The sequence below is a fragment of the Acanthaster planci genome, linkage group LG08, assembly GCF_054643075.1.
Source record: "Acanthaster planci isolate LZ-2023a linkage group LG08, COTS_SCS, whole genome shotgun sequence".
NCBI classification, from domain to species: domain Eukaryota; kingdom Metazoa; phylum Echinodermata; class Asteroidea; order Valvatida; family Acanthasteridae; genus Acanthaster; species Acanthaster planci.
In genome coordinates, this window is record NC_141784.1 from 6616034 (window position 1) to 6640015 (window position 23982).

Genomic DNA, 23982 nt, shown 5'->3' on the forward strand with positions numbered 1-23982 from the left:
CCAAGACTCATCATGATTTGGGGCTGGTTACAATGGTCTGATTTTCTCCAACCTGGTCCTGAGTTGTTTTTAGACACTGATCTTATAACCATACCTGAGAGTTGCCATCTATAGTTGTCTTTCTTGTTTACTTGGCCAGGTTCTATTATCAACTGGTTGATGTCATCCTGATGTAGAGACCAGAGAAGACGCCACATCATGGTGGATGAGAGGCTGGTGTATGGCATATCTGTCATAAACTGCCAAGTACCTAGCCTGTCATTAAAAAACAATAAAGGAAAAAGAAAAGCACAGAAATACAATCAATTTCACCTGAATAATCATTCTCTAAGTACCACATTTTTAACAGGAGTCCATGTCTTTCACTTTCTTGAACCAACAAAACAAGTTCAACATCTCAGTCAAAGAGCATAGCTTTGCTTCTGAAATAATTTTACAAAAACTTTAACAAAACTTTTCAGCACATCTCAGTTACCCTACATACGAGACATGCTTAATAATTTCAATAATAAAATTTCAGCTTCAATAACAGCTCGGCTGAAACAGCAGCTTTAAGTGAGTTGAAATGGATCACTGGCAGTCTGATAGAATGTCTGATACCAATAGCCAAACTGTTTGCTTAGCCACTCTCTGACATTGACAGAAATCTCTATTTCTTGAAACATGTACTTCCATACCTTGGAGCAGACATGATGCATTTTGTAGCCCTGAAGAAGAACTCATCAAATTCAACTTGCAGGTTGTGGATAGTATGTTGCAGGTCATGTGGTTGGATGGATGGTCTGGTATCATCTGAATCATGACAAACTTCACGCCGCCAGCTTCGATAGTTTAGCCAGTGATCAGACACCTGCTGGACAGTGTGTCTGTCGAAACACAAAAATGAATTATCAATCAAACTAGGATAAAGGCTTCATAGTTTCATCACAATTGAATCCTCCAAAATGTGCCTTGCTTCAAGTAAGGAATCAGCCAAAGGTTAAGAAACATTGACAAATTGTGCAAAGTTTTGGAAATAACTGATAGTCTCAAAACACACTTCTATTTCAAGAAAATTCAACACTTCACAAATTTTGCCAAAAGGGTAACACAGGTGTAGGATATTGTATAACAGTCTAGTCACAGTGCACCATTCCTTGAGCATGCAGGATATTTGGAAGACATGCATGTCCAAGTGCATTTGTAAGCAGTCAAGTAAGTTGGTTGGTTGATTTCAGTCGTGCTCCTAGGCTGTCCAAAGTTATGATGGTATGACAGACAGAAATAGCGGAGTACCATTGACAGCTAAGTAGGCATCCACAAGCATCTTTATACTGAATGTCCAATGATTAATTAGGGAATTAATATATGCTTGGCAGGTCTTAAATGTGTGTTTAACCCCTTGACGATGGGAATTTTTTTCCGAAAGCCGACTCCAAGAATTCCAGCATCGCTTGACCACGAAGGCCACCTGCCAAACCGCAAATTCTCGGTTTGTGGCCCTGCGTGCTCGGCACGCTTTGAATTACACAGCTGAAAAGGCTGATTGTTCGGTGGCATGCGGCTCTATTCACGCTTTCACATTCCCGTTGCCTCTTTTCAAAGTGTGGACTATTGTGAAGCTGGTGATTATGATGAAAATTCGGCCTTTTCATTTCTTGGCAACACACAAAGGTCAATCACCATATATACAAGAGCCAGGATATGCCTTCTTTCACTGTGTTCACTCGAGCGTGGGCAGAGAATAGCTGAAAAGCGGGCTGAGGATCTCAATTTTTACGGCGGCTCTTACCGTCTCCCGGCGCGAAGGGGTTAAGACCAGCTCAGGATGAAGAACACAACTACAAGTAATGCCCGAGCTGCAGGCAAGGGCATTATCAGCGTTTCTTCAACTACATGTAATGCCCGAGCTGCAGGCAAGGGCATTATCAGCGTTTCTTCAACTACATGTAATGCCCGAGCTGCAGGCGAGGGCATTATCAGCGTTTCTTCAACTACATGTAATGCCCGAGCTGCAGGCAAGGGCATTATCAGCGTTTCTTCAACTACATGTAATGCCCGAGCTGCAGGCAAGGGCATTATCAGCGTTTCTTCAACTACATGTAATGCCCGAGCTGCAGGCAAGGGCATTATCAGCGTTTCTTCAACTACATGTAATGCCCGAGCTGCAGCGAGGGCATTATCAGCGTTTCTTCAACTACATGTAATGCCCGAGCTGCAGGCAAGGGCATTATCAGCGTTTCTTCAACTACATGTAATGCCCGAGCTGCAGGCAAGGGCATTATCAGCGTTTCTTCAACTACATGTAATGCCCGAGCTGCAGCAAGGGCATTATCAGCGTTTCTTCAACTACATGTAATGCCCGAGCTGCAGCAAGGGCATTATCAGCGTTTCTTCAACTACATGTAATGCCCGAGCTGCAGGCAAGGGCATTATCAGCGTTTCTTCAACTACATGTAATGCCCGAGCTGCAGCAAGGGCATTATCAGCGTTTCTTCAACTACATGTAATGCCCGAGCTGCAGGCAAGGGCATTATCAGCGTTTCTTCAACTACATGTAATGCCCGAGCTGCAGGCAAGGGCATTATCAGCGTTTCTTCAACTACATGTAATGCCCGAGCTGCAGCAAGGGCATTATCAGCGTTTCTTCAACTACATGTAATGCCCGAGCTGCAGGCAAGGGCATTATCAGCGTTTCTTCAACTACATGTAATGCCCGAGCTGCAGGCAAGGGCATTATCAGCGTTTCTTCAACTACATGTAATGCCCGAGCTGCAGCAAGGGCATTATTAGCGTTTCTTCAACTACATGTAATGCCCGAGCTGCAGGCAAGGGCATTATCAGCGTTTCTTCAACTACATGTAATGCCCGAGCTGCAGCAAGGGCATTATCAGCGTTTCTTCAACTACATGTAATGCCCGAGCTGCAGCAAGGGCATTATCAGCGTTTCTTCAACTACATGTAATGCCCGAGCTGCAGGCAAGGGCATTATCAGCGTTTCTTCAACTACATGTAATGCCCGAGCTGCAGCAAGGGCATTATCAGCGTTTCTTCAACTACATGTAATGCCCGAGCTGCAGCAAGGGCATTATCAGCGTTTCTTCAACTACATGTAATGCCCGAGCTGCAGGCAAGGGCATTATCAGCTTTCCTTCAACTACATGTAATGCCCGAGCTGCAGGCAAGGGCATTATCAGCGTTTCTTCAACTACATGTAATGCCCGAGCTGCAGCAAGGGCATTATCAGCGTTTCTTCAACTACATGTAATGCCCGAGCTGCAGGCAAGGGCATTATCAGCGTTTCTTCAACTACATGTAATGCCCGAGCTGCAGGCAAGGGCATTATCAGCGTTTCTTCAACTACATGTAATGCCCGAGCTGCAGCAAGGGCATTATCAGCATTTCTTCAACTACATGTAATGCCCGAGCTGCAGCAAGGGCATTATCAGCGTTTCTTCAACTACATGTAATGCCCGAGCTGCAGCAAGGGCATTATCAGCGTTTCTTCAACTACATGTAATGCCCGAGCTGCAGCGAGGGCATTATCAGCGTTTCTTCAACTACATGTAATGCCCGAGCTGCAGGCAAGGGCATTATCAGCGTTTCTTCAACTACATGTAATGCCCGAGCTGCAGGCAAGGGCATTATCAGCGTTTCTTCAACTACATGTAATGCCCGAGCTGCAGGCAAGGGCATTATCAGCGTTTCTTCAACTACATGTAATGCCCGAGCTGCAGGCAAGGGCATTATCAGCATTTCTTCAACTACATGTAATGCCCGAGCTGCAGCGAGGGCATTATCAGCATTTCTTCAACTACATGTAATGCCCGAGCTGCAGGCAAGGGCATTATCAGCGTTTCTTCAACTACATGTAATGCCCGAGCTGCAGCGAGGGCATTATCAGCATTTCTTCAACTACATGTAATGCCCGAGCTGCAGGCAAGGGCATTATCAGCGTTTCTTCAACTACATGTAATGCCCGAGCTGCAGCGAGGGCATTATCAGCGTTTCTTCAACTACATGTAATGCCCGAGCTGCAGGCAAGGGCATTATCAGCGTTTCTTCAACTACATGTAATGCCCGAGCTGCAGCGAGGGCATTATCAGCGTTTCTTTAACTACATGTAATGCCCGAGCTGCAGGCAAGGGCATTATCAGCGTTTCTTCAACTACATGTAATGCCCGAGCTGCAGGCAAGGGCATTATCAGCGTTTCTTCAACTACATGTAATGCCCGAGCTGCAGGCAAGGGCATTATCAGCGTTTCTTCAACTACATGTAATGCCCGAGCTGCAGCAAGGGCATTATCAGCGTTTCTTCAACTACATGTAATGCCCGAGCTGCAGCGAGGGCATTATCAGCGTTTCTTCAACTACATGTAATGCCCGAGCTGCAGGCAAGGGCATTATCAGCGTTTCTTCAACTACATGTAATGCCCGAGCTGCAGGCAAGGGCATTATCAGCGTTCAGTCTCCTGAGCCGGTCTTGACTATTAGACAAGACCTGCAAAGCACAAATTTATTCAAATTCACAGATTTTTTAGTCAGAGAGTCAACAGAAGTCAATATATGATATATTTCCAACGATTTGGTTCTAGAATTTCACTTTCTTTTACCAGAACACCCCGGTCCATTTTATGGTATATTCCTTGTGTAAGTTGTCCAGAAGAATCTCCATTTATGGGCTTTGCGGGCTTGTGGTGAGTCACATGCAGACTTTTGACCAATTGGGATGGATAAAATTATCTTGTATCCAGGTGCCAGAGTACACTTCATGCAGTGGGCATTATCACTTCTCAGTGGGCATTATTAAATTGTTAAAACACGGTCACATTGCTCGCTGTTGAAAAGGGGAACTGTCTGAGGTGTTTGAATTTAAATGTATTTTCTTGGCAACCTGAATTTTTAATGGTTGTGATACATGCTGACAGTTATTACTTGAAAAAGGCTGGAGAGTCCTAAAAGATGGTGCTTTCTGTAAGACAATTAAAGCAGTATACTGTCAAAATTGTGGCTTCTCTGGTAAATATCACTTGATACGTGACACAGACTTGCCACGGGCTATACATATACCTGATTAATCTTCCAATTCGTTTGACAAACTGCCGATAACGAGACCGATTATATGTCTGCACTCCTTGATGAAGGATCCTGATCAGGCTGGAAGCAAAGGCTATGAGCTGCATCATGTGATGGCTACCGACACGATCTACACTGTATGAAGCTTTCCCATCTGTATCAAAGGAACACTGCCAATATGTTAATGTACTCGCAGTTCAAGCTGCATTAAGAGGCAATCCAAACTGGGCATATTTTCTGTTCTTTGGGAATGGTCATAGATGTATTCAGCAGTATCTGAATAAAAATGGAATGACAAGTGAATGTTTGTACCTCAGAAGTAATAATAAATTGACAGTATTTATTGGCTCCTAATTTTGACCATTCAGTTGACTACAAAGTTTTTAAGAGCAAGACTGAATAAGCACGCTAACTAGTCTCAGAGAAGGACATTAAGTATCAACAAGAAAAAAAGAACTGAATAAACATCCATCATATGAAATCACCTGCGTCATCTGTAATCTGTAGGACATGTTTAAACATCTTGTCAAAGGGATATTGAGCCCAAATGGCCACCAAGTCATTCTCATTAAAGAGGGTGTTGTCTGTGTCTTCATCCTACAAAAAAAAAAAAGTAATCTATTTACAGGATGGCCTGTAGACTGACATCTTTCCACTGTATGAAGAAACTAAGCACATCAACTGAAGAAATGACAAGTATTAAGTAAGACACTGCAGCAAACTACTTGCAGGCTACGGTGACCTAAAAAAAAACCAAACTGAAAAAGCTAGAGGGCCTGAGATTTTAATCCCAGTAGAATCATTCTAAAGGCCCTGTGAAAAGATTCTGCTCGGATCTAAATGTCAGGCCCTCTAATTCTTTTGATAAAATGAAGATGTAGAAGGAACACTTGCACTAATAATTAACAATGAAAGCTTTAGATGAGTAGGTGTAAAATTATTGGAAATGTACATGTATGCTTAGTCATAGACATATTAAACCTGCTTTAAAACTGTGCCAATACTTCTCGCTTCACAGAGGATTGGAAGCAGGTGCAGGCTTTGATTTTTACAGCGGCCACCAGCGGCCACTGCCACAATGCCCCAGTGAATTGCCATGATGCCCTTTAAAAATAGCACGTATCTTTCGGCCACTTGGTCAACATGCCCCGTCTTCAATGATCAGTAGGCACCTACCGTACATGCATTTGACCAAGTTACAAGTTACCATTTAGCTCTGGCGTTTCTGTCAATGGCCGGCCGCACCAAGCACTATTTTTTTCACGGATGTTTTGCAATGCCTTGTAGACAATGAGGTATAGCAACCATATCAATGTAGTTGAGTTGTGTGATTCTAAAAACGTGGCACTGGATTACTTTTATACATAGACTGGTATACTGACTGGTATACTGCCTCGAAGCACAGAATTACATATTCTGCACCGATTGGATTCTGTACATTGCACATATTGAGAGTGAGCCACTGATATTTTGAGATTGCGGGTGGGGGTACATGTACGACCCAAGTCTGTGTTTTTTCCTCGCTATTGTGCCCACATTCATGGGCACAATAGCGGGCTTCTATTGGATAAATGTTTGTGACCCAGTGAGCCGCTTATTTGAATTGCATTGTTTGTACTTACATTAATTTTCAAAATACAGACAGTGTTGGCTTTATGGCATCATGAAAAGTAATAAAAACACCAAATGGTAACACCAAATGGTAAATGGTAACACCAAATGGTAAATGGTAACACCAAATGGTAAATGGTAACACTAAATGGTAAATGGTAACACTAAATGGTAAATGGTAACACTAAATGGTAAATGGTAACACTAAATGGTAAATGGTAATACTAAATGGTAATACTAAATGGTAAATGGTAACACTAAATGGTAAATTAAAAGTTAGTCCACTGTTCTCTATTTTTACTTTTTACAATTCAAGCAGTGCCACTGCTCAACAAGTGAACAGAAACAATGAAAAATTGCAGGTTGAAAGTTAAACACGATGTTGAAATTAAGGAAAGTCTATTAAAGTCACCAACAAATTAAAGTTTCAAAATGGCCTTGGTGCCCTTTTAGTTAGCCTTGGTGCCCTATGTGGATCAACTAAAATGTCAGATTGCTAACTGATAGAAAGGCAAAGGTTTCAAAAATGTTGTCAGTCTTATTCAAATCCTCAATACTGTGGGTCCCAAATAAAGTTCATGAGTAAGAAACTGGAAAGATTTGTAATGATAATTTTCGGAATTTGTCAGCTAATTGACTCTACTAAATAAACACTGATCATGACATGGATCCTTCAATAGAACAATACCACAGAGGTCAGGCAAGAGGTCAAAGAATATGATTCATGGGACAAAGAGACAACCTCCTTCCCTTCCCTAATGCTATCTCTACTAAGCCCACCTCTTCCCCGTCTTCATCCAGTAATGTCCAGTTGAATGGTCCTGGCTTCTCTGATGGAGTAGGGGTCAAGGATTTCTTCATCTTAGTCAAATATTCCTGTCGGTACCTAAACATAGACCCAACAACAAGAATCACTGTCTGATAAGATCCTGCAATAAGAGTTATGATGCCACCATCTTAGCCTGGTTCCCTGAAGTCATCACAAAAGGTACAGCTGCATTATATTTTGTTAATTCATCATTTAGAACCTCTAACCATTTAGAGCCTCCCATCTGATCACTGTTATACACCTCTGATTGCAATAGACTGGTAATTTCTTGTATAAGAAAATTGTTTGCATTTAAATTCTGGTCAGTCCCCTTTCTTCCCATTTATTACTGTCTTGAAATTCTCAGAAAGAAGGAAAGATCCCTACTTGACTGGTCTCATGAAGAATGCAAGCATATTCAGGAAGTGGTCCAAGAGTGGGTTGCCTAATGAATAGGGCCACCTCCCATCAACAGCGCCCTCTTGTGAAGAATGAGTAGGCATGACAATCTGGAGATAGCACGCTGCCCATTGGTCAACACCAGCCGGGCAGCGAAGGATGTGGCCCAGCACAAACAGGTGATCATCAAGAGTGGCTAGACGGAGTAATGTGGCAATCTAGAGAAGGAACAGACAGGTGACTACTCACTTCATGGGCTGACAAACAGATCCAAGACAAATTTATACAAAAAATTCTGATGCAAAAAAGAATTCCATTAAAAATTATCTGTGGTACAATGACTAGACATATTTTGATACGTACACACAACAAACTAACCAATCTTGAGCATGACGTGTAAGCATGATACATTAGTTTGTGATGTGTACCTAACAAGATAAGTCACTTCATGGAACAACTGGCAAAAAGTACTTTTCACATTCACCTGCGTCTATTCTCAGAGAGAAATTGAAACTTCTTGTTAATCTGGCAAATACAAATTCTAAAGGATCTGAGACAGAGCTAAAACACTCGATTCCTAACAATATTTATTCACAATCCTTTGGTCGTATGGATCTACAAGTATACGTGATGAATTTTTACACTTACCATCCTACTCAGCCAACCTCGGGATGTTTGGAGGAACTCCTCGTCATTAACTGGGCGACGCTGGAAGGCAAACAACACTGAGATACACTGCTTGAGCAGTTTTATCTGATCATGTCTTGCTGGATTATCACAACATAAATCCGCTGAATCCACAAGAAGAGAAAAGACAAACAAACAAATCAATTATATGTACTTCCATATGTTACATTTTATATCTTTTTCTATGATTTAATCTAACTTTTCTGTCTTTAAATACACAGAGATGATGCAGTCCAATTATCAGGAATGTTGCAATGCCACATTTTTCAGGGTACTGTATCTCTTGCAATACTAGAATCACAACAAGCCATGTATCAATTAGTTATGCTACATATAGCTTTGATCACAATGAGTGTATTTGTTCAAAAATCATCTATACTGTGCGATGGTGTCAGATTTTTGAAAAGTAGAGACATGTAATCTACAAATTTGGGAGTGCTTGTATCAGTACCAACCTTTCCTATAAGAATAAGTATTAACCCTCCTTTGGTTTTACAGCACAAATGTGCACAAATGCCCACAGTCACTTGTGAGCATGTAGTTTCTATATGGAACTCCAACATACACAGGTTCAGTGTGTACACAGTAGGTTGTCAGCACAAAATGACCCAGGGTTTTTGTGCAGTCCTCTTCACTGCATTTGGTTTACTGCACAATTATGCACATGAAACAGTGAAGCACAGTTCTTGGGCAGCACAAAAGTGCAATCTGATATTCCTGTGCCGGACTGTTGGTGCAGTGCACAACACAACACAGCTGTGCTTCTTTGAGGTGTTCACCAAATGACCCAAAGAGTGACTTCAGCATAGGAGGGTTAATGCAGTGCACAACACAACACAGCTGTGCTTCTTTGAGGTGTTCACCAAATGACCCAAAGAGTGACTTCAGCATAGGAGGGTTAATGCAGTGCACAACACAACACAGCTGTGCTTCTTTGAGGTGTTCACCAAATGACCCAAAGAGTGACTTCAGCATAGAAGGGTTAATAATGTTGTAGCTGAGATCCTTCAAGACCATCACATGACCAACACAAGAACTTCAGTTCATGAAGTACAACAAAAGTATTCCTTTGCCATGGTTTTTCCTGTCACTTGGCTGGTCTTGTGTTTGGTCTTGCTTCTGGTCAGGTCTTGTGACAGTCTCAACAACATTGCTACTTGATTATCCAAACTACAAAGGAGCTTCTATGTACATGTACCTGCTACTGGGGCATCTTCCTTTACTCCCAACAGCCACGAATTCCGCAGAAATAACTGATGGATGTAGGATTCAATCTGCAGCTTGGAAAGCTGAGCTGTGTACGAGCACAGAGCAAACGTGTCGTGGAAGTTGGACCTGGTGTATTTCATCAGTCGTTCCAAGTCACAGTGGACATCGGGATTGAACTGTGCTAGCTGGTAAGCATGATTCTCTTTAACCATTTGATTGTCGGCACAAATCCCCTACAGATTGAAAGATTCACAAAATCTTACATCTATGGCTTTAAGAAAATTTGCGAATGCTTCAAAGAATGATTTAAGCACGAATGGATTTCAGTACTAAAATTCTACTTTATATCATCTTGATGTTCAACTGCCTTACAATTTTTATTGTTAACATTAAGTCAAGTGATTCAGTGCAGGTTATTAAGTGGAATGGGTGTTCTTTCTGTTATTTCTAACCAGCAGTATGATACATTGCTTGAGGAGTTTATTATTCAAAAAAATTATTTTCAATACTTCGATTTTCTTAATCTTTGACTGAAATTGATTTAACTGCTCCAAGCTGTAACTGTCCACACATTAGACTGGTCTTGAAAAATGCAGTCTGAGGACTTCCTCTATGACATATCCACAAAGCTTCTACCATCTGTGGTTATCCCAAGCTCAATTCCACTGTCATTCCAGCCAACTGCAGATTTCTTAGTATTTAAACCTGACAGACACATCCCTTGACATTTTCTCAGAAATCTTCACAAGCTTTTTTGGGGGAAACAAGCAGTTAGAAGTTTGCTAGAAGTACCTTGCAATCGCTTCAACAACAACTTAATGATTATCAGATGTGTATGGTACTGTTCTCAGGAAATGCTACAGGAGATTCTGATTTTAAATATTTCAGCAAGTCATGGAAACACTGCTCATATGTATTACACACCTTGGCAAGAATGAAGTTGTTGGATGTAGTCCAAAGCTTTTCCTTGAGGGAGGTATACTCCTTCTGCATGTTTTCAATATCATCTCGAATGGCCAGCATGTTGTTCCGTGCCTTGAAGTAATTTGTGACCAATTCGTAGAATTCATGTTTCTCAATGCAGCACATCTATTCAGTAGGAAATGGAAGTTGTAAAAGCTTCTTAAAATGAATTTAAAAGAAAAATTATTGCTTAAGTACAATGCATCACACAACACTCAACATAATCACTAAGAAATTTATACATGTATCTAAAATGATACAACATAGGAATTCTCTCAAAGGCAAAGGATCCTTGCAAAACATTTATGCTAGGATCACAATATTAGGCCCTCTGACAGGACCAATTTCTTAGATTTCAGGTCACTGTAGATATAAACATAATCTGCCTACATCAAAACTCATTCCGGCTGTTAGATGAACAGTAACTATAAATCAAAACAAACGGTTCAATTTTGTAGAAATTTAATAACCAACAATTGTTTATGGAGCTATTTCTATTGCTTTACCTGAATGAAAAGTTCAACAAACTGTTCTTGTTGTTTTAGGTTGGAATTGTGATAGTACATCTCCAGTTGGTCTTCCTTCATGGCAATTACTTTGGTCGTCTTGATGCTTTCCTGTCTCATTAACAGAGAGCTCTGACTGTCCTCTTCAGTCTCAGATGAGGCTATTCGTTCAGCAGGTCTGTGACTTGCCTCTGTTTTGACAATTGTTTGTGCACCTGATGGAGCCGAAGTCTCAGATTCCAGACTCTCCGGCTGTACTTGAACTGAGGCAGCATCCTGTAATGGGTTATGTACTCCAACTTCAATAGCCCTGAGTGTCAGGACCCCAGACTGTACCTCTTGCTCAGGAGGAGCTGTGGCTTCAACACCTTCCTCCTGCAGACCTTTGGCCAAGGCTTCTTTTTCTGCTCCATCTTCAATAACAGCTTCACTTGGCACGGTAGCAACCTTCTCATCCTCAAGAATTTCAAAGGCATCGTCTCTGGTCTCAGAGAGAGTCTGATTGCCCACTGAATCTTCAATTTCTTCAGTTGCTTTTCCTTTCTCTTCAGTGTCCTTGCTAACCGAATTCCCAGAAGACATGACAACTTGTTCTGCATCCTTTGCCTCCTCTGAGATAGCTGACATATTCTCTTTCTCCTGACTTAATACATTTACCCCTGTCTTGTCACAAATTTCCTGGCTGCCAGTGGCAGCCTCCACCTCAGAATCTACAACTTCCGTTTCTTGAATTTCTGGCTTCACAAATTCAACTGGCTTAATGTCATCCTGCAGCTTTCCCTCAAGGCCCGCAGGCATTTCGTTACTGGCAGTTCTGCCCTTGGAATGTACTCTCTCAGGAACAGTGCTGAGAGTTTCTGGGCCATTAGTTGCAACATCAAGATATTTTTCTCCCACAAAGGCTTTACTGATGGCAGTATCATCTGAAGCAATGTCAACCGAAGCTGCATCTTCTGATTCCGGTGGATTCACCTTTTTCAGACTTGGATCTATCCTTCCTTCCTCCCTCTCTACATCTTGGCTCCTGCATTCCTTCTCTACATCAACTGCCTCCTCCTTCACACCTTGTGACATTGAGATACTGGTTTCCCCTTGACCAGTATCTCTGTCTTGAACCACATCAGTTTCACTGGTTCTCAAAGTCTCTCCATCTTGGAATGTTGCAACTTCTTGGATGGAACGAGGTATCTCCTTATTCTTCAGATTGTCTTGATCCTCATCTTGGAGTAGCTCATCTGTTCTATCTTCAGCTTGCTTTTTAGATGACGTTACTTCCTTCTGCATGTAAAATACATGTAGCCAGTAAATTAAAGGTAGAAATAACCATTTATTTTTCAAAACTGCAAACCTTATTTTTGATGCAAAATACTTCTTACAATTGACTAGTTGTCACTCATGTGGAGAAGCATTTATATCTATAGTAAAATTAAATCATACAGGCCTGTTGGAATGACAAAAGCCTGTTCTTTAAAGAAATGTGAACATTAATTCTATTAGCAGCTAACAACTAAATTACTAAAACATCCCTAATAACATAAAACTCTACAAAACTGTTGGACAATAAAAGGATAAATATTTGAATGGGTTCACACTAATATCAGTCAGCCTGCCATGTACATTAGAAGAGTTGTCAAGATTAACAATCAACTTTCAGGCAAGATCTAGATGTATTCCAATGAAATTTTACCTAGGTTTTAGAAGATCAACCTGTGGGATTTTTGTAATCTGCAAATATGTTAAGAGTATGTTTACACTTTATAATTCATGTCAGGGTTAATTAATGGGGTCACTCTACCCCTCCCACAGTATCGCTTCTCCGTCTCCCCAACAGCATGGCTTCTCCAGTAAAACAAAGTATGTTCCCTAAATCAGTCCGTCTTTTTTTATTTTCAAAGCCAGCACGGTGCAAACAATGTCACCTACATGTACATCAGCCTGAAGAGTACAGATGGGAGTAGCTTGCCACCTTGGCATTATGAGAGTCAAACTCATGAGAACTCACTGCATCTGGTTCATGTCTGAATGATACACATTCTCTTTTTTTCTGAAGCTTATGTTTCGCTGTAAACTGGATGCATGCTATTTTTCCACAGTCCACACTGAATCGATACCATAGTATTAGCAAATTCACCTGTTCTGACTACATGTACATGTACATGTAAGTGTGTGCGTGGCTGCGTAGTTTAGGCAGTGCACCTGCTCTGCCAGAGCATGACAACTTGAGTTAAAATAATGTACAGTCAGTGTGGTCATTTTTCCTTCATAACATCATAATCATCATAAAAAGTCAACCTAATAAAGCAGCCATCAGAGAGATAGCACTTCCTAAAAAGTCAACACAGACTGGGTGCCTTTTGGTTTTCACAAGTACTGCCAAGGTACAGAACTCTTTACATCTTTTTTTTACCCTGATGAGGATTCTTCCTGTAAGGGTAAAAATTTCCAAGCCTCCCAAAACATTAACTGCACCAGTTCAGTGCTAGGTTGGATGCAAGTCTTCATGTAGTGCGGTCAGGGAATCTACTTAGGCTAAGTGACATGCCAGTAAACCAGTACACAATAAAACATGATTTATAAGCAAAAGTGCTGGGACTAATACTGGTAATTAGCATAATGTCCACTCTTGTCCACTGCCTCAAGCCATGAGAATGAAAATCCTGGATTTCCATCTTCCGCCTGCATAACGCTGAAACAGCCGCCAAAAATTTCATTATTTTCCAAAAATTGTTATTTCAGAAAAATTGTTGTTTTTTCCATCGGGAATGGTTAACATGGTTAAAAAATGGCTGCAAAGTAAATCACGAGTTCATAGTGTGCTCGCGTACAAATGGCAGGATGCATGCAAGACGGACTGAGAGCTAATCTACATGCACTTTCAAGGTTGGTTCCCTTTCCATGGACATACTTGTTATCAATGTGCAGTGAGTACACCAACTAACGAGTGAAGAATAATGAAAAAAGCCTCATGGGTTTTCAAAATTGTCTGGATAGGAATCCAAGATGTTCATTCTGAAGGCCTAAATAAAAATACCGCTGAAATTGCACTGAACTAATGACAAGGAAATAGGAAATACATATGCAACCATACGCATGAAGCCAAACCAAGGTGGTTTTGTTTGTATTGTGCATATCCAATGTATATTAGACTTGCGTTGCAGCCGTTCATCGGTATATCATGTAGTAAAAACACCGTTGACTTGTGTGAATTATGGTAGTCAAGCGTTTACAGCATAATGGTTTGTGATGCATGGGGTGTGGGTTCGAATCCCGGGTCGAAATTGTGGGCAGGGAGGGTTTTTTTTGAAAGAAAATAAAGTCTGAATGTTATAGGAGCCTAATTTCATATGTGAAGTTTTTATGGTTGGTTGAGCATCTAGATGTCATGCATTGTGCATGCATGGAGGAAGGTGCATGGTTGTGAACTGTGGTTTGGCTTCATACGTGTGACTGCATAATATAGCTCGGAAATAGGGCCTAGGCCTACTATTAATTAAACCATAGTTAAAGTTACCATCATATTACTACCTCCATGGTTAAAGCAGACATGCCAGACAAGACAGCATTGCCAAACTTACTGGGGGAATCCCCAGATCTAGACATGACCACACAGTCACACTCCCAGTCCCATGACTGATGCCTACACACCTTATGGGGTTCATCGCACGTTTCACTAGGCCAAGCAAGGGCTTAACGAACGCGGTGGGTGCAAAGGATCCATAAGGTAAGCCTAGTACTAGTATACGGCCTTTAATACAAGAGCACCCACTTCACCTTGACCATGTTGTGGGAAACAGGGACAAGCAATAAACTGGCAAAAACGCCGCCTATTAGGTTATGAAAGGCCAGATTTACCTTTTTTCGGTGTTTTTTGCGAGGTCTTACAGCTTCAGCCATCTTCAATTTCTCCTCGGCATTTCGATGTAAGACACACAGGGCATAATTAGACCAAATTTATGACATTTACGTAAATGTAGTTGCAACTGTTACGTCCAACGACCTCTGAACTGCAGATGATGTGATGACATGTTTCGCACGTACGTACGGAAAGTCTAGCAGTAGCACGACAAACCGACAAAAAGATCGACCAGTCACGAGTTTAATGATAACACTGGACTAGACTGGCTCTCGTACTTTGGCGAACGATGTGCTTTGGAACTCTGTTGAAAGAGATCGGGGAGCAGCTTTGCAAGTAGTTTCCCAGGCGTCGTGCATTCTCGCAGCATGAAGATATCCGAGGGTATCCGACTATGTTTGTTTGGGACGTAAAATTTGGGGAAGAACGAGGCGTGAAGGTTAGGCCTAGTCTTTTCTGACAAAACTGGCGATAAAATCAGCATACTGTGTTATAGGCCTTCAAAGTATCGCTTCCAGGATGTATCCATGCTCGGTTTGCCGCGTTTCATTTCATCATGTTCATATCCCTGTGTGGGGTCCGACGTCCGTCCCGCTCCCACGAACGTGGGATCGGGATCGGCGGGAGCGGGGCGGACATCGGACTCGACCCCACAACAGTTTGATAAGTTCTGGTGGTATCATTTTCATTGACTACTCCGCAGTGGAGACGCACTGAAAACGCCCAACGCCTGCTTAGGCCTACATAAGCGTCATCGCAAATACTGCTTGGGTGATTTTGCACAGTGCCTTCTAAGTTCTACCATTGTGCAAAATCACCCATGCAGTAATTTCGATAAGGCTTGCATGTTAGTTAGTACTTGTACTTGTACTATATATAGTAGTTTGTTTCACACGGATCTGGATCTCAATTAGCCCCACTAGTCCTTAAGGATGGATCAGGAGGATGGATCGGGAGTGAGAGTCCGTGCCACACTAGTGGGGCTAGATCTCAATCAGTGATCCCATTGTTTGCTCCATCTATTTAGGCAAGTTTTGGTGTCAGCTGCAGCTGAATCAACGACTGATCATGCTGATCCCGATCCACGTGAAACAAACTGGCCCCAAAAGTTCACCCAAAATGTCTGCAGCTCCCCCCCCTCCATTACCTTTCAGAAAGAATTCCATCTTTGGACACCATTAACTTTTCCCTACAGCATGTACAGTAAGCCATCTGAAACAGTCACAGTAACATGCAAGACAATGTGACCTTAACTAAAGTCAAATTTAGCATGGAAAATATTGAGGTATTCACTTAGAATAAGTGTTTTCCAAGTAAATGCAACCAAATGTTCCCAAAAAATTTGACTATTTAGGGCATATTTTCACTGAGACAAAAAAAAAATTTGAAAAAGGGGAAAATAATAAAAATAACTGAAGTAAGCTCAGCCTACGGAGCCCCTAAAGGGACATCCCAATTTTGTTTTTTATGTCGTGTGACTTACTATCTTGTGCCCATAATGACGTATGTCATTCACACAACATAAAAAAATTGGGATGTCCCTTTAGGCTTTAGGGGCTCTGTATACAGCAGTACCACTGTAAACAATGTAAATCCTGTATAATGTTTCATTATTTCTGCTTGCCCGCAAAAATAAAGCATTGAAAAAATCTCCGGCCTGACCCTACCCCGCGGAAAAAATCCCGGATCTGCCCCTGCTTTCCAATGACTGATGAGTTTATACCTTTGCAGGGAATTACCAGTGCGTGCTGCATTGAGTTCCTCCATTCATGCAGTCATGACATTACACTGCAGCAGTACAGACTACAGTATCTAGGATGTAACGTGAGTAGGCACTAATGATGTATCTATCGTTTCATCGTATATTGTATTCCCCCATGGTTTTGTTGTGTCCCAACTATGACAGTCCCAACTATACTTTTATCATGTTTATAGTGCTATTGTTTGGCCAGCTCAGCTTTTGAATAAAGTGCCATTGTGTGTCAGGTGATTTGCCCATGCCAACATCATTTCCATTCTCTTATATGTACATGCCCCTCAATCATGAAGCAATTATTTTCATCATGTTCATTGTTACCTTTCCTCGTTTAGAACATCCACTATGCCTATAACTTAATTTAAGTAACTTCCAAAAGAAGTGGTTAATAATGTAAAATTCACTTTGGCATCACCAAACTTTAAATTTGATGGCAAGCATTGGATGGGCGTGTCAAGGACGTGGTTTGCTGTGCATCATCTAAGTAATTTATGCTGACACAGAACAGAATTGAATTCTCTTCCATGGTATCAAATGTAGCTAAGTGAAACATGGATTGGTCCAGGAATTATAATGTAGATTCTTCACGTGACAAATCCATTTTTTGGCAGTCAGTTCAGGAGTTCAAGTGAGCACTCAGCACCGGATTCTGTAACGTAGGCCAAGTTGCTAGTAGGAATGGCGTTGGGTCAGTGTAAAGTGCGCTTCAACATGATTGTCGCTGCAGATGAGAAGTTAGGTATTGGGAAGAACTTGCTTCTGCCTTGGAATTTACCGTGAGTAGATCAGATCATGTTTTGTGACAATTTTCTTGTCTCTTACCTCTGTAAATAAGAAAAATAGAAACAGTGTATTATGCTGTAATGTCAGATTACAGAAGAACAATCTTTGTTAGAGCAGTTAAGACATTGCACAACTCCACTTGAAGAACTTTTAAGTTGCATAATTCTTTAAATAGTAGTATTCTTTCTGTTCATGAAATTTTTGTGTTGGTAAAGGTGGATTAATGTGATCTAAAAAGATCAAGAAAATTCATTTCACCTGAGACTCAAACCATGTGAAGTTGTGAAGAGTGACCAAAGTTTTATATGTCTCTTTATTTACAGGACGGACAGAACATTTTATTTGAATTGTGTTAACAAAGTTAGTCCCAACAAAAAGAATGCAATGATCGTGGGTCGACTGACGGAATCTATTTCAAAACAAGAGAGAAAACCCCACAAGCTGTTCTTTGTGCTCAGCAAAACATTAAAGTAAGCTGAAACTTAAAACTGCAGAATTCTAAGAATTCTATACCCATTATGCCTAACACAAGTATTGTGTCAACAGCTGTCTTGTAGTGGAGACCACTTAAGACCTTCACAAGACCACGCAATCACAAGACCTCCAGGAGTCTGAATTCATGACACAAGCTATTCAAATAAACTTGTTTCTGGTTATGTGTATGGTTTTGTGCATGGTCTTGTGTCTGTTCTTGTGTCTGGCCTAATGTCTGGTCTTGTGTTAGGTCTTGTGCATGGGCTTGTGTCTGGTCTTGTGTCTGGTCTTGTGTCTGGTCTTGTGTCTGGTCTTGTGCATGGACTTGTGTCTGGTCTTGTGTCTGTTCTTGTGTCTGGCCATGTGTCTGGTCTTGTGTCTGGTCTTGTGCATGGTCTCGTGTCTGGTCTCGTGTCTGGTCTTGTGTATGGTCTTGTGTCTGGCCTTGTTTCTGGTCTTGTGTCTGGTCTTGTGCATGGTTTTGTGTCTGGTCTTGTGTCCGGCCTTGTGTCTGGTCTTGTGTCTGGTCTTGTGCATGGTCTTGTGCATGGTCTTGTGTCAGGTCTCATGCATGGTCTTGTGTCTGGTCTTGTGCATGGTCATTTGTCTGGTCGTACATGTATGTCTGGTCTTGTGTCTGGCCTTGTGTCTGGTCTTGTGTCTGGTCTTGTGTCTGGTCTTGTGTCCGGCCTTGTGTCTGGTCTTGTGTCTGGTCTTGTGCATGGTCTTGTGCATGGTCTTGTGTTTGGTCTCATGCATGGTCTTGTGTCTGGTCTTGTGCATGGTCTTATGTCTGGTCTCATGCATGGTCTTGTGTCTGGTCTAGTGCATGGTCTTGTGTCTGGTCTTGTGCATGGTCTTGTGTCTGGTCATTTGTCTGGTCGTACATGTATGTCTGGTCTTGTGTCTGGTCTTGTGCATGGTCTTAAGCATGGCCTTGTGTCCGGTCTTGTGATGGCCTCGACTACAACACTGGTCAACAGGGTTATAGTTGATCCCGTCATAAGTATCTGTAAGTTATCACAAGTCATTCAGTCTGATGCCAAGTCTCAAGCTCATCAAGGGAACTTTGACAAAATAACAGCATTCCTATGTTATTGTTCACGCTGTTACTGGTCTTGTCAAAGGTTGGACTTGTGATGGACTCAATTCCAATAATTCTCTTAGCATGGTGCACAGTAGGTTGTTGGACAAGGTGCAATAAAGACAGCTGTTGAATGTTATGCTTGCCGACTGTTTCAATTTAATTTATATAACAGGTTTTGCCCTTACCCAACGTATATATTAATAAACACTGTATGCTCAGTGCTTGTGCGAAAGCTTGCGAAAAAAGTCACAAGCTTACTTGGGTGGGACTCAAACCCACGACCTCCTGCTTACTAGTGCAGATGTCTTAACCACTCAACCACTCAACCGGGGTCGGCTGGCCGGTCCGAGTCAGGTGAAGCAGCGGGTACCGCGAACTATTTTCAAGATGTATTTTTTTTTTGCATTGGGGAGATGTTAACGGGTTTTGCCCTTACCTGCCAGCCGACCCCGGCAAGCTCGGTGGTTGAGTAGTTAAGAAGCTTGTGACTTTTTTCACAAGCTCTCGGAGAAACACTGAACATACAGTGTTTATTAATACATATGTTGGGTAAGGGCAAAACCGTTATATAAATTGACATCTCCCCAACGCAAAAATACATCTTGAAAATATTTCAGTTTAATTATAACCTTTCTGATTACATTGGAACCATTCCAGTTTCTGAGTTTCTAAAGGCCTCAAAATCAGAATATTCCAAGTTTTGGAAGAAAAACAAAAATTTGAAAAAGGTCCTACATGCAGCACTCTGTGTTGGAAGTTTGCTTGCCTAAATAAACCTGTAAATTCCTAGAGCATGGTGATCTTTAAAAACGGTGAAGAATAGAGGGCCTACATATGACGTACATGCAACGTTAGAGGGCATTTCTTTCTTCCTCTAGGATAGGCTCAAGTAAACCTTTTGTGCATTCATTGTCATTAAATCTAAATAAAAAAATATATCCTCTGGGAGGGCACTCCATGCAGGCCCTCTATAGTGCACTGTACTACATACATGCTACCCATGGAATCAAGTTTGAAATCATTGCTGCACACAACAACTGTTTGATTTAGATAGATCCATTGTGCATACACAGGTGGCTTCATCATGCTTTTCAGGTCCATGCCCACTCACTTGAACACACAGCTAATGAGTTTCACAGACTAAATGATTCTAGACTACGCTGATCACACAATCGATCAAAAAGTGGATCGGTGTAGTTAATAAAAAGCAGTAATGCACTTGACTCGCATTGCATGAGCACTTTGTGTTCCATTTTCTGAATTTTCATTGTTGGCAAGTATTCCTTTACATATCAGGTTTTGCTCACATTGGGCATTCCATTCATCATTTCAAGCTTCTCAAATAAAGTCCAAAGTACTGATTTTTTTACCATCTTTTCCAGAGAGCTGCCCCCAAAAGCAGACTATTTATGCCGAAGTCTTGAGGAGGCACTGTCCATTATTGAAGGTCCTGAACTCAGAGATGTTGTGGAGAATGTCTGGATAATTGGAGGGTATGGGGCGTACAAGGTAGGAGAAAAGTCCCCCTGAAAGCAGGTAGATGTGTTTGTCATACTAACTGTGCCCAGTAGTGATTAAATCAGCATATAGGCCCCTCAGCCAAAATAATTTCATAATGGACGGAACACGATTTTTTCAAAGGTTTCCCAAACAGACAGGAAATGATGTAGAATGCACCTGTAGGCTACATACTGAAAAGCACACGTTTCAGTGGTGAACAGCCTTGTTAAGTCTCATATTCTCATTACTTCAAGGGAAGGGGGTTGACATGCATATGCCTTGTGTACATGGAAGAGGGTAGTACCAATCAGACATTGTGCACTGAATAAATTGACACAATGCACTTTCTCCTGTTGGCACTTATCAGGACCAGTTTTTCTACATCATAAATCATTCTAACACCTGATCTTACTCCCTGACACCCTCACAATTTGGGTCTTAGCATTACTGAAGTCATTAGTCTAACAATAAGTCACAGAGCAATAATGTACTGTGGGTGTATGTTTTGGGAAAGGTGAAACCCCTATGTATATCATGCTTACATGGGGTTCTTAAAGCCAAGATTCTGGATACATGTTTTATGGGCAGCCTTCTACACTTTTATTCAGCTAAGGTTCATATTGTATCAAATTTCTGGAGTACCTTTTCCACCTTTTTTTTTTGGCAATTTGAGCTACCAGTAGGCTGCATAGTTCTTCATTTTTATGCATGTGTATGTATTTTATCTTTGTGTCATCAGGCAGGGTTAGAGTCTCCTCAATGTCATCGTTACTACATTACAAGAGTCTACGGTGACTTTCAGTGTGATGCATTCTGTCCTGATGTGGATTTGACCAAATTCAAGCTTGTCAGGTAATTCAGGTGAATTCAACTTGAAGATGATAACAAACACTTTTGTCCAAAATCACATTTTAAGGACTAAATTCTAATTGTCGAGTTGTACTCAAGGAATGGAGAAGCAATTGAGCTTTATAAAGGATTTGGGAATTTAAATGTTAACATGGGACTACAGGATTGCTTTACTTTTATCTTGCAGTGATCCACATATCCACACTGAGGAACAGGAAGAGAATGGTATCAAGTTCAAATTTGAAGTTTATGAGAGGATTTAGTAACAGCTGCATCATTGATATGCTGAACCATTACAAGGGTGTTAGAATGAATTCTACCAATCAGTAATGTGCAGTGATTTTGACACCGTAATTTGTTGGTTTTAACGGGTATTCAGAAATACCTCAGTCTTCTTATTCAATCGTGCGCAATGTGACCATGTATTAACATTTGATAATGCCCACCAAGAAGTGATCATGCCTGCTGCAATGTGATAATGCCTTCTATGTAAAACACTTGCTGGCGCCTGGATACAAGACAGTTTAATTGATTCTGATTGGTCAAGAGTGTGTGTGCACATGGCTCATCACGCAGGTGCTAAGTCCATATAAAGAAATTCTTGTGGACTTCTTGCTCAAGGAATATACCATCAAATGGCCGGGAGTGTTATGGGAAATAAAAGTAATATTCTTGAACAAAATCTTGGGAATTTATTGTGTTGATTTCCTGTTACTCTCTGACTGAAATGGTTGAATGGTATTTATGAATGGTATTTATGAATGGTATTTATGAATGGTATTTATAAAGATGTGCTTGGTCGGATTTAAACTAATGTTTAACTTAAGACCGGCTCAGGAGAATGGATGCAGCTAATGCCGTGTTGCAGCCATTCTCCTGAGCCGTGTGATACCATCCAAAGTAGAAACCTGTTTCTCCACAGTGTTAAAATTTGTGCTAATTTTGGATATTTTGCTGTCTTAAATATTGTTGACATCGGTGATTTGTTGTTGTGTCAGCTCATAACAGTAACCCACTAAGCAAAGTTTTCTGATTTCAGTGAACAGAAAACCCATTGCAATGAATAATGTCTTTCTGTAATGACTTCACAGTAACAGCGCCCTCATACATCAGGAAAAGCACAGAAAATGTTAAGTGAAACAAGTCTGCTTTACATTGAGCCAAAAAGAGATGCTTGGTACATGTTTTTCCCATTTAAGAGGAGTAGAACGATGCAGAAAACACCGTCTTAAGTAAAAACCACTGCTCAGACTGTTTAAGGCTGGAGCTTGAATGACTGAAATCAAAATTTCATTCCTAATTTATTTTCTTAACTTCAGGGCTATATCATGAAATGTGCCTTCAAGTCATGGAACTGGAACAATGTAAATTGATTGCACTAAAAGCTTACCTATTAATCCGATCGAGGAAAGGCAAAATTGTTTTTGTAGCAATTTACACATTGATCATAATTTTTACTCAATTTTCCAGCTTGGATGATATTTGCAACTTCTTCTTGTCTAATGCTAGTGGTAGATAACACAAAGACCCCATTAGATTTTTAATTTAGCACATGCTATGATCACTGAGAGTAAGTAGTTGAAAGTGTGACATTAAATAATTTGGTGCTTGTCTCTAATTTGTAGCTGTTTGGTGTCATAATGAAATCAAGAAGGAAAGAAGATTTTAAGCTGATTTGGGTAATAAAATGTTTTAATTCTGTGTGCGCATAAATATTAATGAAAATATCAGGTGTTTTCTGGTGTAAATGAATAGGAATTTGGCGGTTTTGTAAATAACTACGTGTTATTACATTTGAAATATCCTTCTGGCACTTTTAACCACAATGTACTTGTGTTTTGAGTTACAAGTTTACTGTTTTGTGGTTTGGTATTGTTTCAAGATTGTAATTTTGCTTGGAAATTTCTATTTTTCAATGGACAATTCTGTTTCTCGACCCTCATCGTTGATATCTGCCATTTTTCCGTCGAAATAAAACAAAGAAGATTGAACATTGAACTTATAGACTTTGAAATTTTCATTTTTTGATTTTCTGCCTCCCAAAGGTAGAGTTTACTCGGGTTGTCAAAGGCCGTAAAACTTGTCCACTTTTCGATTTTGGACAGAAAGCAAGTTATTCCTAGGGCGGTGGCCGAAAAGTGGTCATATGCTATTATTATTATCATTATTATTATTTATTCGGCCTTCAACAAGACAATGACAGCAAAAATAAGTGATAAAAGAAGTAAGACGAGTTAAAAGGAAAAAAAACAAAAACAAGACATAACCCCAACCAAGTCCGCCCGGAATGACAAAAGTATAATAAAACACTGTGACCCAAGGGCCTGCCAATCCTAACTTGGAGGGAAACACAAGAAGATCTTAAGCGACAATATTACAAGCACAACAAAAAACATGAAATAAAAATATATTACATAAATTTAAACTAAATAAATTTCTCAC

The 23982-nt window shown here is 40.9% G+C and overlaps 2 protein-coding genes across 13 annotated transcripts in view; one reads left to right on the forward strand and one right to left on the reverse strand.

The window, feature by feature from the left end:
* Window positions 1-15380, reverse strand: part of epg5 (ectopic P-granules autophagy protein 5 homolog) — a 51421-nt gene extending 36041 nt beyond the window's left edge. For all 3 annotated transcript variants that reach the window (XM_022250879.2, XM_022250880.2, XM_022250878.2), the window contains exons 1-11: window positions 15091-15380; window positions 11239-12516; window positions 10694-10858; window positions 9759-10002; window positions 8522-8664; window positions 7862-8091; window positions 7447-7552; window positions 5541-5652; window positions 5050-5209; window positions 678-866; window positions 95-255 (exon numbers count right to left, since the gene is read on the reverse strand). In XM_022250879.2, coding sequence (XP_022106571.2) covers window positions 95-255; window positions 678-866; window positions 5050-5209; window positions 5541-5652; window positions 7447-7552; window positions 7862-8091; window positions 8522-8664; window positions 9759-10002; window positions 10694-10858; window positions 11239-12516; window positions 15091-15132 — 2830 coding nt within the window. In that variant the 5' untranslated portion in view covers window positions 15133-15380. The remainder of the gene's footprint in view (window positions 1-94; window positions 256-677; window positions 867-5049; window positions 5210-5540; window positions 5653-7446; window positions 7553-7861; window positions 8092-8521; window positions 8665-9758; window positions 10003-10693; window positions 10859-11238; window positions 12517-15090) is intronic.
* On the forward strand, window positions 14941-23538 carry LOC110987771 (dihydrofolate reductase-like). 10 transcript variants are annotated; one of them, XM_087140586.1, is made up of 7 exons: window positions 14941-14959; window positions 16823-16915; window positions 17459-17623; window positions 17954-18100; window positions 20574-20700; window positions 21431-21543; window positions 21728-23538. In XM_087140586.1, the coding sequence occupies exons 3-7, from the start codon at window positions 17526-17528 to the stop codon at window positions 21801-21803; spliced, it is 561 nt and encodes a 186-aa protein (XP_086996712.1). In that variant the 5' UTR covers window positions 14941-14959; window positions 16823-16915; window positions 17459-17525; the 3' UTR covers window positions 21804-23538. The 10 variants fall into 10 exon arrangements, with proteins under 10 accessions (XP_086996712.1, XP_086996707.1, XP_086996714.1 ...); XM_087140581.1 differs by having other exon boundaries at window positions 17463-17623; XM_087140588.1 differs by having other exon boundaries at window positions 14942-14959; window positions 17468-17623.
* The last annotated feature ends 444 nt before the right edge of the window (window positions 23539-23982 follow it).

Bases quoted from the DNA above. Each gene is read 5' to 3' on its own strand.
- LOC110987771 (XM_087140586.1), top strand. From the start codon at position 17,526: ATGGCGTTGGGTCAGTGTAAAGTGCGCTTCAACATGATTGTCGCTGCA. The intron at 20,701-21,430 runs GTAGGAGAAAAG...TTGTGTCATCAG, and splicing joins GAGGGTATGGGGCGTACAAG to GCAGGGTTAGAGTCTCCTCA. The intron at 21,544-21,727 runs GTAATTCAGGTG...TTTATCTTGCAG, and splicing joins ACCAAATTCAAGCTTGTCAG to TGATCCACATATCCACACTG.